This window comes from Theropithecus gelada, chromosome 2 (genome assembly GCF_003255815.1).
Source record: "Theropithecus gelada isolate Dixy chromosome 2, Tgel_1.0, whole genome shotgun sequence".
NCBI classification, from domain to species: Eukaryota; Metazoa; Chordata; class Mammalia; order Primates; family Cercopithecidae; genus Theropithecus; species Theropithecus gelada.
This window is the reverse complement of record NC_037669.1, coordinates 89,353,369-89,370,069: the sequence shown is the minus strand read 5'-3', so window position 1 is coordinate 89,370,069 and position 16,701 is coordinate 89,353,369. Positions and strand designations below refer to the sequence as shown.

Genomic DNA, 16,701 nt, shown 5'->3' with positions numbered 1-16,701 from the left:
CTAGTAGTAATCAAACCAGCAGATGTTTTACTCACCAAATGAGACTCTGATGTGTTCTTCGGTTAAATGCATATGATGACATTGAAATTGATGAAGACTCAGACAATCTGAACATCAAGGGGAGTTTCACTTTCTTTGCTAGTATTCTGAAATTTTGGAAAGTCAAGATATTAATGATGAAAATGAAAGGGGAGAATATAATTGCAGAGGTAGATTGTCCAGAGTTCTTGGACAGTAGGTAGATTGACATTTGGAAAATACTTCATTGTACTGGTTCATGAAAAGCATATATTTCCTGTTGATTCATAATGATTTGGGAGATATTTTAGTTGTTTCTTTGAGAGCTTATGAACTTTTTTATTTCTTATGTGAGAAACAAAAATAATGAGTTGTTCTTCCTTTTCTCTTTTCCTTACTGTCTTCAATTCTTCTTAGTCATGGAATGGATAAATTTGGCAAAGCTTGTAGCAGAGTTTCGGTTTTAAGAAAAGGTGATGGCTGAAGTTCACTGAGCAGAATTCTTATGCGCACCTTATAATGGTGGCATCCCTTAGAAATGATAACGTGGTTTTGAAACTACTTAGTGGTTGTCAGGGCTGGGGGAAGAGGTTGGGGAGGAGAGTTGACTACAAGAGAGCATGGTGTCACATTTGCGTTATCATTATATGGTGTTAAGTGTACCCATAGTATGCGTTTAAGATTCCTTCAGTGTCTTGTCATGGCTTGTTAGCTCATTTCTTTTTGTCTCTGAATAACATTCCATTGAATGGATGTGCCACAGTTGATTTATTCTCTCATCTGCTGAAGAATGACATCTTAGATGCTTTTGAGTTTTGGCAGAAAGTATGATAAAGCTGCTGTAAACATCAATTTGTAGTTTTTTTGTGTGGATGTAAGTTTTCAACTCATTTGGGTAAATATAAGGAATGGATTGCTCAATCATATGGTAACAATATGTTTAGTTTTGTTAGAAACTGCCAATCTGTCTTCCAGAGTGCCTTGTACCATTTTGGATTTCCATCAACAGTGAATGAGAGAGTTCCTTTTGCTTTATGTCTTCACCAGCGTTTGGTTTGGGTCAGTGTTCTGGATTTTGGCCATTGTGATAAGGCATGCAGTGGTATCTCATTGTTGTTTTCATTTGCAATTGCTTAATCACACAGTGATGTTGAGCATCTTCTCATATTCTTATTTGTCATCCTGTATCTTTGGTGAAGTGTCTGTTTAGATGTTTTGCTTATTTTTTAATTGGGCTCTTTTCTTTTCTTTCTTTCTTTTTTTTTTTTTTTTTTCTTTTTGAAACGGAATCTCATTCTGTTGCCCAGGCTGGAGTGCACTGGTGTGATCTCTGCTCACTGCAATCTCAGCCTCTTAGGTTCAAGTGATACTCCTGCCTTAGCCTCCTGAGTAGTTGGGATTACAGGCATGCACCACTATGCCCGGCTAATTTTTTTTGTATTTTTAGTAGAGATGGGGTTTCACCATGTTGCTCAGGCTGGTCTTGAATTCCTGACCTCGTGATCCACCTGCGCCTGGCCTCTTTTTTTTTTTTTTTTTTTTTGAGATGGAGTCTCACTCTGTCACCCAGGCTGGAGTACAGGACACCATCTCAGCTCACCGCAACCTCCACCTCCTGGGTTCAAGTGATTCTCCTGCCTCAACCTGCTGAGTAGCTGGGATTACAGGCGCATGCCACCATGCCTGGCTAATTTTTGTATTTTTAGTAGAAATGGGGTTTCACCATGTTGGTCAGGCTGGTCTCAAACTCCTAACCTCATGATCTGCCCACCTCAGCCTCCCAAAGTGCTGGGATTACAAGTGTGAGCCACTGCACCTGGCCGGGCTGTTTATTTTCTTGTTGAGTTTTAAGAGTTCTTTGTGTATTTTGGATAACATTCCTTTATCAGATAGGTGTTTTGTAAATATTTTCTCCCAGTTTGTGGCTTGTCATTTTATTTTCTTAACATTGCCTTTCACAGAGGAGTTTTTAATTTTAATGAAGCTCTGTGTATCAATTATTTCTTCCATGGATCATGCTTTTGGTGTTGTAGTTAAAAAGTCATTGCTGTACTCAAGATTACTTAGATTTTCTCCTATGTTATCTTGTTGGAGTTTTGTAGTTTTGCATTTTACGTTAAGGTCTATGATCCATTTTGAGTTTATTTTTGTGACTAGAGTAATATCTGTGCATAGATTCATTTTTTTGCATATGGATGTCCAGTTGTTCCAGCACCATTTGTTGAAAACTCTTTTTTGTCCATTTTACTACTTTTGCTCCTTTGTCAAATATCAGTTGATTGTATTTATGTGGGTCTATTTCTGGATTCTCTATTAAGTTCTCTAGTTGCCTAATCTTTCACCAATATCATACTGTCTTGATTACTTTAGCTTTATAGTGTTCTCATTGCTTTTGAGGAGAGGCTCTTTGAAGAGACTTACTCTGCCATACCTCTTGATGTCATTTTCTGTTATGTTTCTTAAAATACTGTAAAATGTCACATTGGTAAGTTATCATCATTTTTCAAAAAGGAGAAACTGAGACGCAAGGTATAAAATGAGTTCATGAAATTTATTTTTTCAGCTATTGTTCTAAATAGGAGCAAGGCTCATCTCTTTTGTTGTTTGTTATGTTTTCAGGTGAAAAAAAGTTGATTTTTTTTCATAGCTTTGTTATTTTAAAAGTTAATATGTGGGACAAACTGTCAGTGATAACCTCTCAATTAATTTAGCTATCATCAGCAATCTCTTCTTTATCTTCCTTCTTTAAAGGAACTCTTGGCTTCCTCTCCTACCCATTGGAACTGCTTCCTTTTAAACCCAAATAAAGAAACTATAGCAAAGCTCTGAAAATAATACATTGAAATTGAGAAAAGTTGGCAGTAAAATTTTCTTTCTCTGAAAATTGTTTTTTATTGTATAATTGAAACTTTTATTAGTATTGCTGAATGTGAATGCTGAAAGGAAATAAATAAAGAAGGTGATCTGCACTAGCAAGGATGTTGACTTTAGCAGCTGGAAGGCAAATAAGTGAGAGTAGTGTAGTATACTGCATGGGAGATTGGATGAGACCGTGAAACAGAAAGTCTGGGCTATACTCCCTATCTGCCTTGAAAAAAGTCATACAATTTTAGCATTTCTCTGCCCCAACACCTTTATGTAGGAATTTTTGTGCTCTTGAATTACATGTCCTCTGAGGTATTTTCTAATTGCATTTTACTCAGTTGAAAGGGCTTTTTATGCCTTGTAATGAAAATTAGAAATGTTTTATTCACCATATGACTGTTCCTTTTGGAGTAAGCTACTATGACAACTCTAGATCCTAATAAAGCCACAATGGATGATTTAAGGAAAGATGTGCATTTATCTGTTTTTTTCAAAAAATACTATTGTGTCTCTTACTGAACATGACGTTGTGATTTTAATATCCTCTTATGCTTTGTTTTAGGTTGGTACAGAGGAGTTTCAACAAAGAAGCCAAATGTGAAGGTAATGAAAAGTTTATTGTTACCTTTTCTAATGTAGGAAGGAAATACCTTGTACGTTTGTTTGGTATAACAACTCTTAGTGGTTCATCTTTTAATCTTTTACAGTAGCCACAATGATTCTTTCCTTTACAAAACTGCAGAAAACTCTTCTCTGTCTCAGCATATTAAAATGTTTCTTCTAAAAGGACAGGAAATGCAAATATGGTCATAGCTCCAAAGCTTATCTTGGAAAAGCCTATTCAGGCTTTTAAATATTTTTTCCTTAAGGTATTTGACAAAAAGTAAATTGACTTATTCATAGGCCTAGTCCTGTGGAACCATATAATTAGATGAATTGTTTTAAAAATGCACAATGGAAAATATTTTCAAATAATCCAATTAGATATTTCTCTAATCATAATTTATTGAAATATGAATTTAAGCAAGGTATTAGTGTAGAATACTAATTTTATGTACTAGATTTTATATTTATTACAATTAATATTGATGAAACAAAATATAGTTTAATTAGCAGTTATAATGCAGTTAGAAATAATCTTTCCCAGTAATGTATTTGCAAACACTTCTTTCTGCATATGTTTTCATGTAATTAATATTATCAGTATTTCTTGTATGTTTCTGTAGCTTAATATTTGATGCAGTATGCTTTTCTTTGTATAGAAAAATACCAAAATTATCACGTTTTCATTCAAAAAGAAAATTGTTTAGAGTTCTAATAATCAGTTTTGCCAGTAGAATCATTCAGTTTGATTAATTTTAAGGTAATGATTATAAGGAAACAATATCTTTATATTTTAATGCCTCCTAGCTGTGGTTTCTCATTCTTGGCACTGTTGACATTTTGGGCCAGGTAATTCTTTATTGTGGGAGACAGTCTTGTGCAATGTGAGATGTTTAGCAGAGTATATGGCTTCTACCTACTAGATGCCAGCAACCCTCTGTCCCTTAGTATGACAGCAAAAGAGGACTTCAGACATTGCTGAATTTGTCTTGGGGACAAAATGACCCCTGGTTGAGAAGCACTGCTTATAGGTAATTTTTCTTATATTTCTATTTTGAAATACATTCATGAATGCTTCTGTGGGAATAGTTTCTACTTGTGGTTTATTTTTTAAATTTTGATTTAAAATTGTTGAAAAGTTAGAACTGGAATAAATGAGGAATCTTATAAATGAATATTTGTAATTTGTGATATTGCATGCTATTGTAATATTTGTGATCTTGGCTACCTCCCACTACCTTATTTCCAATACTAGTCTTTGGGGATCAGTGTGTAGACTGTGCTTATTAAAATTATTGTATGTTTGTGATTAAAGTATCAGATTGATGCAAAGTTTGTGGCTTGAAAACATTATTGAGACAGGAATGATGATACCCTTAAAATATTAAACATAACTGTTTTGATTATATCTTCCTGTGCAACAAAGTACTCCAAAATTTAGTGAATTAAACTGATAAACATTTTATCTCTCATGCTTTTGTGGCTTGACTGGGTCAGCTGCGTAGCTAGTTATTCTGGGATGTATGAGGTTACCTGTGGCAACAGTCAGCTGTGGGGTCAGTGTCCAAGACATTCTGGTAGGAATGTCCAAGATAGTTTACTCATATGTCTGGCATCTTGGCAGGGTTGGCTGGAAGACTGTCTTCAGCTAGACCACCAAGATAACCAGGCATCTCTGTGTAGTCTTAGGGTTTCCCTGTTTCCATGTGGCTTCACGTGGTTTCTCCAGCAAGTAATTAGAGTTTTATTTTAGAGTTAAGGAAAAGTACTTGGAACCTCATACTTAAGTTCTTAATTGTCTTTCTTAGTTTTTGGACTCTGTGGGTGAGGCCATTTTGTGATTACTCTTAGCAGTGTTTTGGCAAGCTAAACAAAATGAGGAACCTAACTCACACTACTCCAAAGAATGTTAGAGCTCTTTTTATCTGATCAGACTCCTTTAATTTTATTACTTTGGGGGCTAATGTATTCAGAGATTGCATATTTTGGTAATATCTCTATTCTAGAATCTTAGGTTATTACAGCATTTATTAGCAACATGTGTCTATATATCTCTTAATAGCTTGTATTTGTATTCTTAAACTTAAAAAAATATGGAAAGACAGTATTAGTAACTGAATTTCATCCTGTGTCAGTGATATTTTGTGGAACCAGTTATTTAGTGTTTGTAAAATACAATCATTTAGGGATACCACATAATTAAAATAATACAAAAATAAATGCATTTCTATATATTCTTTATTTGTGATAATGTTGTGGTCCTACTATACTTGATCTTAACCAAAAGGCTAAGAAATGATCTTATTTCAGTCATAATAAGTAAAATTTTCTATAGGTTTTTCATAGCTATTAGTGGTTAAAGGAAAAAATAAACATGACTTATTAAAGTTTGTCTTTAGTCATGTATGATTTATACTAATAAGTAAAACACAAAATAGCTCAAATAAAATAATATCTGAACTAGACAGTGAATATAGTTATTTATTTATTTATTTGTGAGTGAATGAATGAGATTGAGTTTCTCTGTCATCCAGGCTGGAGTCCAATGGCATGATTATAGCTCACTATATTCTTGAACTCCTGGGCTCAGGCTACTGTCCTCCCTCAGCCTCCTGAGTAGCTGGGACTACCGGTGCATAGCACCATACCCAGCTAATTTTTTTTTCCCACTTTTTGTAGAGACGGTGTGTCTGTATGTGCCCAGGCTGGTCTCGAACTCTGGAGCTCAATCGATGCTTCTGCCTCAGCTTCCCAAAGTGCTGGGATTACAGACGTGAGCCACTGTGCCTGGCCAGCACTTAGATATATTAGTAAATGATGAAACAGTTCTTCCTATAAAAGTTTTTAAAAATTTGCAAAGCTTAATCTTTTTGTTGCCTATATTATTTTATAGTAAAACATTTAGAAGGAAAAACTGGGGTGATTATAAAATACCCTTTCTGTTATGACTACGTATTAAAATTTTACAGTTAAAGAGAAGCATGATAGGCAAGAAGTATAACTAAATTTTATGCTAGATGATTTTCAGAATGAGTTTATTGTCTTTTCATTTTTTGAGGACTTTGTTTTTGTTTTTCTGCATACACTTCTACAGTAGAACTTACTTTAGTTTTATAATTTTAGAGACCAAAGCAAGGTTTTGAGACATAGTGTTCTGTTCCACTGCTGAAATGCCATAATATGTATTTGTTAGAGTCATCAAAATATTGACTTTCTGACCAGGCACGGTAGCTCTCGCCTATAATCCCAGCACCTTGGGAGGCCCAGGCAGGTGGATCACTTGAGGCTAGGAGTTCGAGATCAGCCTGGCCAACAGGGAGAAACGCTGTCTCTACTAAAAGTACAAAAATTAGCCTGGTTTGGTGGTGCACTCCTGTAATCCCAGCTACTCGGGAGGCTGAGGCAGGAGAATCACTTGAACTCGGGAAGTGGGGGTTGCAGTGAGCTGAGATCTCGTGGACGACAAGGGAAGACTCTGTCTCAAAAACAAACAAAAACAAAAACAACAACAACAAAAAAAACCAAACAAAAAAACTTGAGTATACATGAAGAATTAAAGAATAAGAAATAAAATTGAGAAAAAAGGACAACAGATATTGATTTTAATTTTGTGCTTTTTATAAAATATATGCTCAAGAGGAATAATGAAATTCAGTGCAGTTTATATTTACTTCCATTTTGTGATTTCAGGATCAGCTTTTATACAATAATTGTGAACAGGATGTGTAGTATTCTGTGAGATAGGAACAGGGCCTTATGGAATGTTTTGCACAACAAAAAAGTTGCAAGACATGTTCGTGGAATAGTAAATGTTTTAAGCTGGGTAAGGCATAGTGCAGGAGAAAGTGATGGATGGTAAGGCAGGAAAGGTAGATTGGACCTATATATTTAGAGTCATATGCCAAAGAAATCTAAGGAGTTTATGCTTTGGCAACAGGGAATCTGTCATTCAACAGGGATGTAGCTCCATTACTGTCATACAGTATAACTAGAAGATAGGGTTTATCAGAAAAACAAAAGGTAAATATTGAAGGTGTTTACCATCAAGAGAATCGCTTGAACTCAGGAGGCAGAGATTCAAGCGATTGAACCTCCTTGAACATTTAAGGTAAATATTGAAGTATTTATGGATAATTTCTGAAATTTTCTCTAAAATACTATAATGGGTAAAATGTGTGTAGATTGATGAGTCAAGATTGGCAAAATGTTAATAATTGTTGAAGCTGAGTGATGGATTTGTGGAGATTCCTTATACTGTTGTCTAATTTTGCTGTATTTGAAATGGGTATTATGTTATTACTTATCTCATGGAATTGTAATGAGGAATCAAGGAGTTGATATGAAGCCTTTATTGCAGTGCCTAGCACATAAGAACATGATAATTCTTTTGCACATCATCTTTTACTATTAAAGAATAGCACTGCAAATGAGACTGCAAAGACTGCTAACTTGGAGGACAGAGAAAGAGGAACTGGCAAAAAAAGACTAGTGGAGGTCATAGTTGGCCAAGGAGAACGTTTTTTAAAAACAGGGGCAATTAATGGTTTCAGGTACTGTGGAGTAGCATGAGTACTGAATAATGGCATATAGTGGTACTCACAGCTATGAATTATTACAGTGAAAGAATAGAAAGAAAAATCAGCAAAGGGGAAAAGGTGTTGGGGCAACAGTCTGTGATGAATTATCTTTTGATGTGGTGTTGGATTCAGGTTACCAGTATTTTGTTGAGGATTTTGGTCTGTGTTCAGGGATATTGGCCTATAGTTTTCTCTTTTTGTTGTGTCCTTGAAAGAATTTGGTTCTAGGATGATATTAGTTTAGTAGAATGAGTTAAGGAAGGGTCCCTCTTCGTTGATGTTTTGAAATAATTTCAGTAAGATTGGTGGCAGCTCTTCTTTGTACATCTAACAGAATTTGGCTGTGAATCTGTCTGGTCCAGGACTTGCTTAGGTTGGTAGGTTTTTTATTACTGATTCAGTTTTTGAACTTGATATTGGTCTGTTCAGGGTTTCAATTTCTTCCTCATTCAATCTTGGAAGCTTGTGTGTTTCCAGGAATTTATCCATTTCCTCTAGATTTTCTAGTTTCCAGTTTCCTGTATGTCTTCTATATGTTCCTAATGGTGTTTGAGGATCTATCGTATTTCTGTGGGATTGGCTATAATGTCACCTTTGTCATTTCTGTTTGTACATATTTGGATCTTTTCTTTTTTTTCTTTCTTATTCTACCTGGCAGTCCATCAGTCTTGTTGATTCTTTGTGTGGATTTTGGGGTCTCCATTTTGTTCAGTTCTGCTCTGACTGTAGTTATTTGTTTTCTTCTGCTATCTTTGGGGTTACTTTCTTCTTGTTTTTCTAGTTCCTTCAGGTGTAATTGCTAATTTTTTTCCTAACTTTTTGAGGTAGGTGTTTAGCGTTATAAACTTGCCTATTAACTCTGCTTTTGCTTCATCCCAGAGGTTTTGGTATGTTGTGTCTGTTCTCATTTATTTTAAATAATTTTTTGATTTCTGCCTTAATTTTGTTGTTTATCCAACATGCATTCAGGAGCAAGTTTTTAAATTTCCATGTAATTAGTGGTTTTGAGCAATCTTCTTGGTATTGATTCCTGTTTTATTCCATTGTTACCTAAGAGAATAGTTGGTATGACTTCTATTTTTTAAAATTTATTGAAACTTGCTTTATGGTTGAGCGTGTGGTCAGTCTTGGAATATGTTCTGATTCCATTGACTTCTGTAGATGAGAAAAATGTGAGAATATCCTGTGGTTGATGGGTGGAGTGTTCTCTACCTGTCTGTTAGATCTGACTAGTCAAGTGTTGAATTTAAATCCAGATGTTCTTTGTTAGTTTTCTGTCTCAGTGAGCTAATGCTGTCAGTGGGATATTGAAATCCCCCACTATGGCTGAGTGCAGTGGCTTATGTCTATAATTCTAGCACTCTGGGAGGCTGAGGTGGGCAGATCATTTGTGGCCAGGAGTTCAAGACTAGCCTGGCCAACATGGTAAAACCCCATCTCTAGTAAAAACACAAAAATCAACTGGGCATGGTAGTGCATACCTGTAGTCCTAATTACTCAGGAGGCTGAGGCAGGAGAATTGCTTGAACCCAGAGGCAGAGGTTGCAGTGAGCCAAGATTGTGCCACTGCACTCCAGCCTGGGTGACAGAATGAGACTGCATTTAAAAAAAAAAAAAAAAAAAAAAATGCCTGACGGTTATTGTGAGGTTGTCTAAGTCTTTTCATAGGTCTAGAGGTACTTATTTTAGGAATCTGTGTGTTCCAATATTGGGTGCATATGTATTTAGGATAGTTAAGTCTTGTTGAATTCAACTCTTCATCATTATATCATTCTCTTCTTTGTCCTTTTTTAAATTGTTGTTGGTTTAAAGTCTGTTTTATCTGATATAAGAATAGTAACCCCTGATCTTTTTTGTTTTTTTATTTGCATAGTAGATCTGTCTTCAGCCCTTTACCTTGAGCCTATGGGTGTTGTCACATCTGAGATGGATCTCCTGAAGATGGCAGACAGATGGGTCTTTTTGTTGTTGTTGTTCAACTTGCTACTCTTTCCTAATTGAGTGTTTAGACTATCTACATTCCACATTTATACTGATATGTGATGTTTTGATCCTATCGTGAAGTTGTTAGCTGGCTGCTTTTTAGTTTCTAATGTGTAAGTTGCTTTATAGGCTATGTACTTAAGTGTGGTTGTGTGACAGCAGGTATCGTTCTTTTTGTTTCCATGTTTAGAACTCTTAAGGATCTCCTGTAAGCCTGGACTAGTGGTAACAAATTTCCTTAGTGATTGCTTGTCTGGGAAAGATTTTGGTTCCCCTTTGCTAATGAAGCTTAGTTGACAGGATATGAAATTCTTGGTTGGAATTTCTTTTCTTTAAGAATGCCTAAAATAGGCCCCCAGTCTCTCCTGTTCGTAAGTTTTCTGTTGAGAAGTCCACTGTTATCTTGATGGGGTTCTCCATTGTATGTGGTCTGATGTTTTTCTCTAGCTTCCTTCCAGATTTTTTCTTTAGCACTGCCCTTGTTCAGTCTTGTGGACTATATGCCTTGGTGATTTTCATTTTGTATTGCACCTCACAGGTGTTCCCTGGAATTCTTGTGTCTAGATGTCTTCCTCGCTAGTAAGATTAGGGAAATTTTCTTTAATTATTTCCTCAAATGTGTTTTCCAGCTTGTTTACCTTTTCTCCTTCTTTCTCAGGAATGCCAGTAGTTGCTTTACATAATCCCATATTTGTTGAAGACTTTGTTCATATTTAAAAAGTTCTTTTTTCTTTATTTTTGTCTGGATAAGCTCAAAAAACTTTTTTTTTTTTCTTTCTTGAGACGGGGTATTTTTCTGTCATCCAGGCTAAACTACAGTGGTGTGATGGTTCACTGCAACTTTGACCTCTCAAGCTCAAGCGGCCCTTCTACTTTAGGCTCCTGAGAAGCTGGGACCACAGGCACATGCCATCATGCCTGGCTAATTTTAAAATTTTTTGTACAGACAGAGTCTTGCCACATTGCTAGAGCTGCTCTTGAATTCCTGGGCTCAAGCAGTCTTCCTTCCTCAGCCTCCCAAAGTGCTGGGATTACAGGTGGGAGCCACCATGCCTGGCCAAGAAACGTGTGTGTATATATATCTCAAATATATATATATATATTTGCTTTATTTATTTACTTATTATTTTGAGACAGGGTCTCTCTCTGTCACCCAGGTTGGAGTGCGGTGGCATGATCACAGTTCACTGTAGCCTTGACCTCCTAGGCCTTAGTGATCTCCCACCTCAATGTCCTGAGTAGCTGGAACTACAGGCACATGCCACCATGCCTGGGATACAGTAATTAAGCAGGCACAGGAATTGATAAAAATCAATGAAGACTAGAGTATTCAAAATCAGAATAAATGCTATTGAGAAAATGAGATACACTTTTGGAAAACGTAAAAATTAGATGCCTTTCTCACAACTTGCAGAAAAACAAATTCCAGAAGGATACAATTAAAAGCATACTTTTCAGCTGGGCACGGTGACTCATGCCTGTAATCTCAGCACTTTGAGAGTCCAAAGTAGTGGGATCACTTGAGCACAGGACTTTGAGACCAGCCTGGGCAACACAGCGAAACCTCATCTTTAAAAAACTAATATTTAAGCTCTGACATTCTTTCTTCTGCTTGGTTCAGTCTACCAATAAAGCTTTCAATTGTATTTTGAAATTCTTTGAGTTTTGAATTCTAGAAGCTCTGACTGATTTCCTTTTAAGATGTTTATCTCTTCAGTCATTGTGTGGATTGCTTTAGAAGATTCTTTGTATCGGCTGGGCGCAGTGGCTCACGCGTGTAGTCCCAGCACTTCGGGAGGCCGAGGCAGGCGGATCACCTGAGCTCAGGAGTTTGAGACCAGCTGGCCAACATGGCGAAACCTGTCTCTACTGAAAATACAAAAATTATCCGGGCATGGTGGCACGCGCCTGTAGTCCCAGCCACTAGGAAGGCTAAGGCACGAGGATCGCTTGAATCCAGGAGGTGGAGATTGCAGTGAGCCAAGATTGTGTCACTGCACTCCAGCCTGGGCGACAGAGTGAGACTCTGTCTCCAAAAAAAAAAAAGTTTCTTTGTGTTGATTTTAAACCTCATTTTGGATCTTGTTGAGCTTCCTTACAGTCTGTGCTTTGAATTCTTTATCTGTCATTTCTGAGTCTCCATTTTGGTTAGGAACCATTGTTGGAGAGGTTGTACAATTCTTTGATGGTGTCATTATATTCATATTTTTCATGGTGCCAGAATTCTTGCCCTGGTTCTTTCTCATCTGGAGACACTGGCACTTCTAATTTTAAAAATTATTTTTGTGTGAATAGGATTTTTTCTTTTTCTTTCTTTCCCTATGATATTGTTTTGTTTATTTGTTTTCTCTCTCTCCTTCTCCTTAGGATGTGCAATAGTAGAGAATGCTGGGTAGGGACTTTGGCTTTGCTTCTGTAGCCCTATGCACACACTTTGGCAGGTTTTATATTCAGCTGTGCAGTTCAACCTACAAGCCAATAGATGGCACTTATAGGTAAAAGCCACCTGTGGCCAATGGGACTGAGTATGTACTTGGTCCTTGTTTACTGGCAGAAGTCTCTGTTGCTTCAGGCAGTGGACTGATTCATGAAATATACAGTGGTCTGAGCTCCCTGCTCAGCCCCAGGGAAGTGGGGGCCATGATGGGCAGGGTGGACCATGCAGGTCTGCCTGTAGGTCCTCTAGTGCTGACACAAGCACCAGCACTGAGGGAGAATATAGTAGGTGGCCATCAAGCACTCAGAGAGTGCCTAGGTGTGGAGATGGGAAACCTCCTTGCCCCCAAATTCTCTGCATATGAATGGTGGGATTGAGGGTGGCCTAAATTCCTAATTCAGGAGATTGGGTACTCTAGATGCCTGGAGATCTGCCTGGGCATGTAGTGGGGAAGGGCCCCTTTGCACCAGGATTTATGTACAAGAGGGGTGGGGCAACTAGGCTGCCGAACAAGGCAAGCAGGTGCTCTGAATGCCTGGAGATCTGCTTGGGTGTAGGAGAGAGGGCTTCCCTGCACCAGGATCTCTGCGCAGTAAGGGTGGGGCAGCTCAGGTGGCTGATCCAGATGAACTAGAACTCCAAATGCCTGGAGATCTACCTGGGCGTGGAGTGGAGAGGGTCTTGCTGCACCATGGTCAATGACCATAAAGGATGGGATGGCACAGGCTGCTGGTCTAGGCAAGCAGATGCCCCATATGCCTGAATTTCTGCCTGGGGGTGGAATGGAGAGGACCCTGCTGCATCTTGATCTCAGGGAAGCAGGCTGGGGCATCCAGCAATGGCACATGCAGACTGGTTCCAGGTCACCAAGCTGGCCCTGGCTGCCAGTCTCATTGCCCTGGAGAAACCGCAGTTGTAGCAATTCTCCCACCACAGGCTTGTGACAGGGTAAATCACACTTCAAGCACCTACTGTTAATGTGCTTTCCACAGTTCTGGCTGTGGAGGCCTCTACCCTGCTTCAGAACAGGTACTCCCATCTCTGGTTCAACACTAAAATGCCTATATGGTCATGCTGCCAGGTTGCCAAAGAATGGCTTTGTATACACCTGGATTAAAAATGACATTCTGCTCTTGGGCCGCGGCCTGGAAAACTGTATGCATCTTTTCCTGGTGTCTTTTTCTCACAGTATCTCCAAGTCTCTCCCCAATGTAACTCCAGTGCTTGGGAGAAGCAGAGTACTTTCCCTTGGCCTGACTTGCTTAGATCCCCAGTGGAAAGGTAAGTTACAGAGGGAGATTCTCTGCCTCTTGCACGTGCTAGGGCTTCACTCACTTTTATCAGCTGGACACTGTCACAGGAGTTGTTTGCTAGTATTTTCCTCCCTGGGATCTGAGGTTTCTTCACAATTCTGGTGGATTTGTATTTTCCTTCTTGAATTAAAGCTCAGAGAGTTGATCTTTATGCATGATCTTGCTGTTTCCAAATGGCTAAGGCATGCTAATAGCCTCCAATCTGCCAATTTCTGAATTCTTCATTTTAAATACTAGTCCTGCTTTCAATATACATAGCCTGTGTTTTTGTTTTCTTAATGTTGTGTTTTGAGGAGTAGATATTAACTTGAAGGAAGTCCAATTTGTCATTTTAAACTTTTTGTTTATTGTCGAGGTTTCTTATGTTTTGTCTTTATTATGGTTGTCTAACTTCTCATCTGGTTTTGGTCAGTTTATATTTTAAGAAATCTGTCCACTTTACATTTTTGAATTTGTTTTAGTTAATCATACTGCTATTTTTTAATGCATGTGAGGTATCTAGTGATAATCCTCATTTATTTCAGATTTTAGGAATTTTTGTCCTTTCTTTTTCTTGATCAAGTCTAACTAGGTTTTTGTTGCATTTGTCAATGTTTTCAAAAATCAACTTTTAACTTTCTGATTTTTTTTCTGTTATTTAACATATATCTGCTCTTATCCTATTCATTTTACTGACTTAGGATTTATTCACTTTTATTTTTAAAAGATATTTTTATTGGATATACAATTCTAGGTGAAAATTTAAACACATCAATTTATTGTCTCCTGGCTTTACACTATTTCTTTTTTGAAAATTGATACAGTTGTACATATTTATGGGATACATGTGATGTTTTGGTACTTGCATACAATGTGTAATGATCAAAACCAGGGTAATTGGGATATATCCATCATCTCAAACATTCATATTTCCTTTCTGTTGGAAACATTACAGTTTTTCTCTTCTGGCTGTTTTGAAATATACAATAAATTATGAACTGTAGTTTCCCTACTGTACTATCGCACACTAGAACTTATTCCTTTTAACTGTATTTTAGTACCTATTAATCAATTTCTCTTCATTGTCTTCTCCCCCTTCCTTTCCAGCTTCTGGTAACCATCATTCTACTCTCTCTCTTCATGAGATCCACTTATTTAACTCCCACATAAGAGTAAGAACATATGGTATTTTTCTTCCTGTGACTGTTTTTTTCTTTAAAATTATGGATTTAGAGGGATACATGTGCAGGTTGTTACATGGGTATATTGTGTAATGAGGGATGGGGTTTGCGCTTCTAGCAAACCCATCGTCCAAATAATGAACATAGTACCCAAGAGGTAGTTTTTCAATTTTTGCCTCTCTCCCTCCTTCCCACTTCTTGGAGTCCCCAGTGTCCACTGTTTTCCATCTTTATGTTACGTGTACTCATTGATTAGCTCCTACTTATAAGTGAGAACTTGTGGTATTTGTTTTTCTGTTTCTGTGTTATTTCATTTCAGATAATGGCCTCAGCTGCATCCATGTTGCTGCAAAGAACATGATTTCATTCTGTTTTATGGCAGCCTGGTATTTCCTGTTTTATATATACCACATTTTCTTTATCCAGTCTACTGTTGATGGACACTTGGGTTGATTCCATGACTTTGCTATTGTGATTAGTTCTGTGATAGACATATGTGTGCAGTTACCTTTTCCATAAAACAGTTACTTTTCCTTTAGGTAGATACCCAGTAGTGGGATTGCTGGGTTGAATGGTAGTTCTATTTTTATTTTTTTTTGAGAAGTCTCCAAATTGCTTTCCACAGGGGCTGAACTAATTTACATTCCCATCAAAAGTTTGTAAGTGTTCCCCTTTCTCTGCATCCTTGAGAACATCTGTTATTATTTGACTTTTTAATAATAGCCATTCTGATTGATATGAGGTGGTATCTCTTTGTGGTTTTAATTTGCTTTTCCCTGATGAATAGTGATATTGAGCATTTTTTTCATGTATGTTGGCTGCTTTTGTGTATTCTTTTGAGACTTGTCTATTCATGTCCTCTGCTCACTTTTTAATGGGGATATTTGTAATTTTCTTGTTGATTTAATAAGTTCCTTATAGATTCTAGATAGTAGTCCTTTGTCAGATGCATAGTTTGCAAATATTCTCTCCCACTCTGTAGATTGTGTGTTGACTCTTGATTGCTTCTTTTGTTGTGTAGAAGCTATTTAGTTTAATTAAACCCCTTTGTCTATTTTTGTTTTTTTTTTCATATTTGCTTTCAAAATCTTAGTTGTTATAATTATTCGCCTAGGCTAGTGTGTAGAAGTTGTTTCTTTTTTCTTTTTTTTTTTTGAGACGGAGTCTCGCTCTGTCGCCCAGGCTGGTGTGCAGTGGTGCCATCTCTGCTCTCACTGCAAGCTCCGCCTCCCAGGTTCACGCCATTCTCCTGCCTCAGCCTCCCGAGTAGCTGGGACTACAGGCGCCCGCCACCACGCCCGGCTAATTTTTTGTATTTTTAGTAGAGACGGGGTTTCACTGTGTTAGCCAGGATGGTCTTGATCTCCTGACCTTGTGATCCACCTGCCTCGGCCTCCCAAAGTGCTGGGATTACAGGCGTGAGTCACTGCGCCCGGCCGAAGTTGTTTCTTTTACTTCCCTCCCTTCCCCTCCCCTTCTCTCCTCTCCCCTCCCTTCATCTTTTTTTTTTTTTTAATTTTGGTCATCCATGCTGGAGTACAGTATTGCGATCATAGCTCGTTGAAGCCTTGAACTCCTGGGTTCAAGTGATCGTTCTGCCTCAGCTTTCAAAAGAGTTGCTTGAACTACAGATGAGCAGCATCACCCCAGCTGTTTTTTTTTTTTCCCCTCATTTCACTATGTTGCCCAGGCTGGTCTTGAGCTCCCAACCTCAAACAGTCCTCTTTGTTTTGGCCTCCCAGTGT

The 16,701-nt window shown here is 37.7% G+C and overlaps 1 protein-coding gene across 1 annotated transcript in view; it reads left to right on the top strand.

Moving 5' to 3' along the window:
* DOCK3 (dedicator of cytokinesis 3) overlaps positions 1–16,701 on the top strand; it is a 682,478-nt gene that overhangs the window by 138,925 nt on the left and 526,852 nt on the right. The window contains exon 3 of the mRNA XM_025375707.1: positions 3,446–3,486. Coding sequence (XP_025231492.1) covers positions 3,446–3,486 — 41 coding nt within the window. The remainder of the gene's footprint in view (positions 1–3,445; positions 3,487–16,701) is intronic.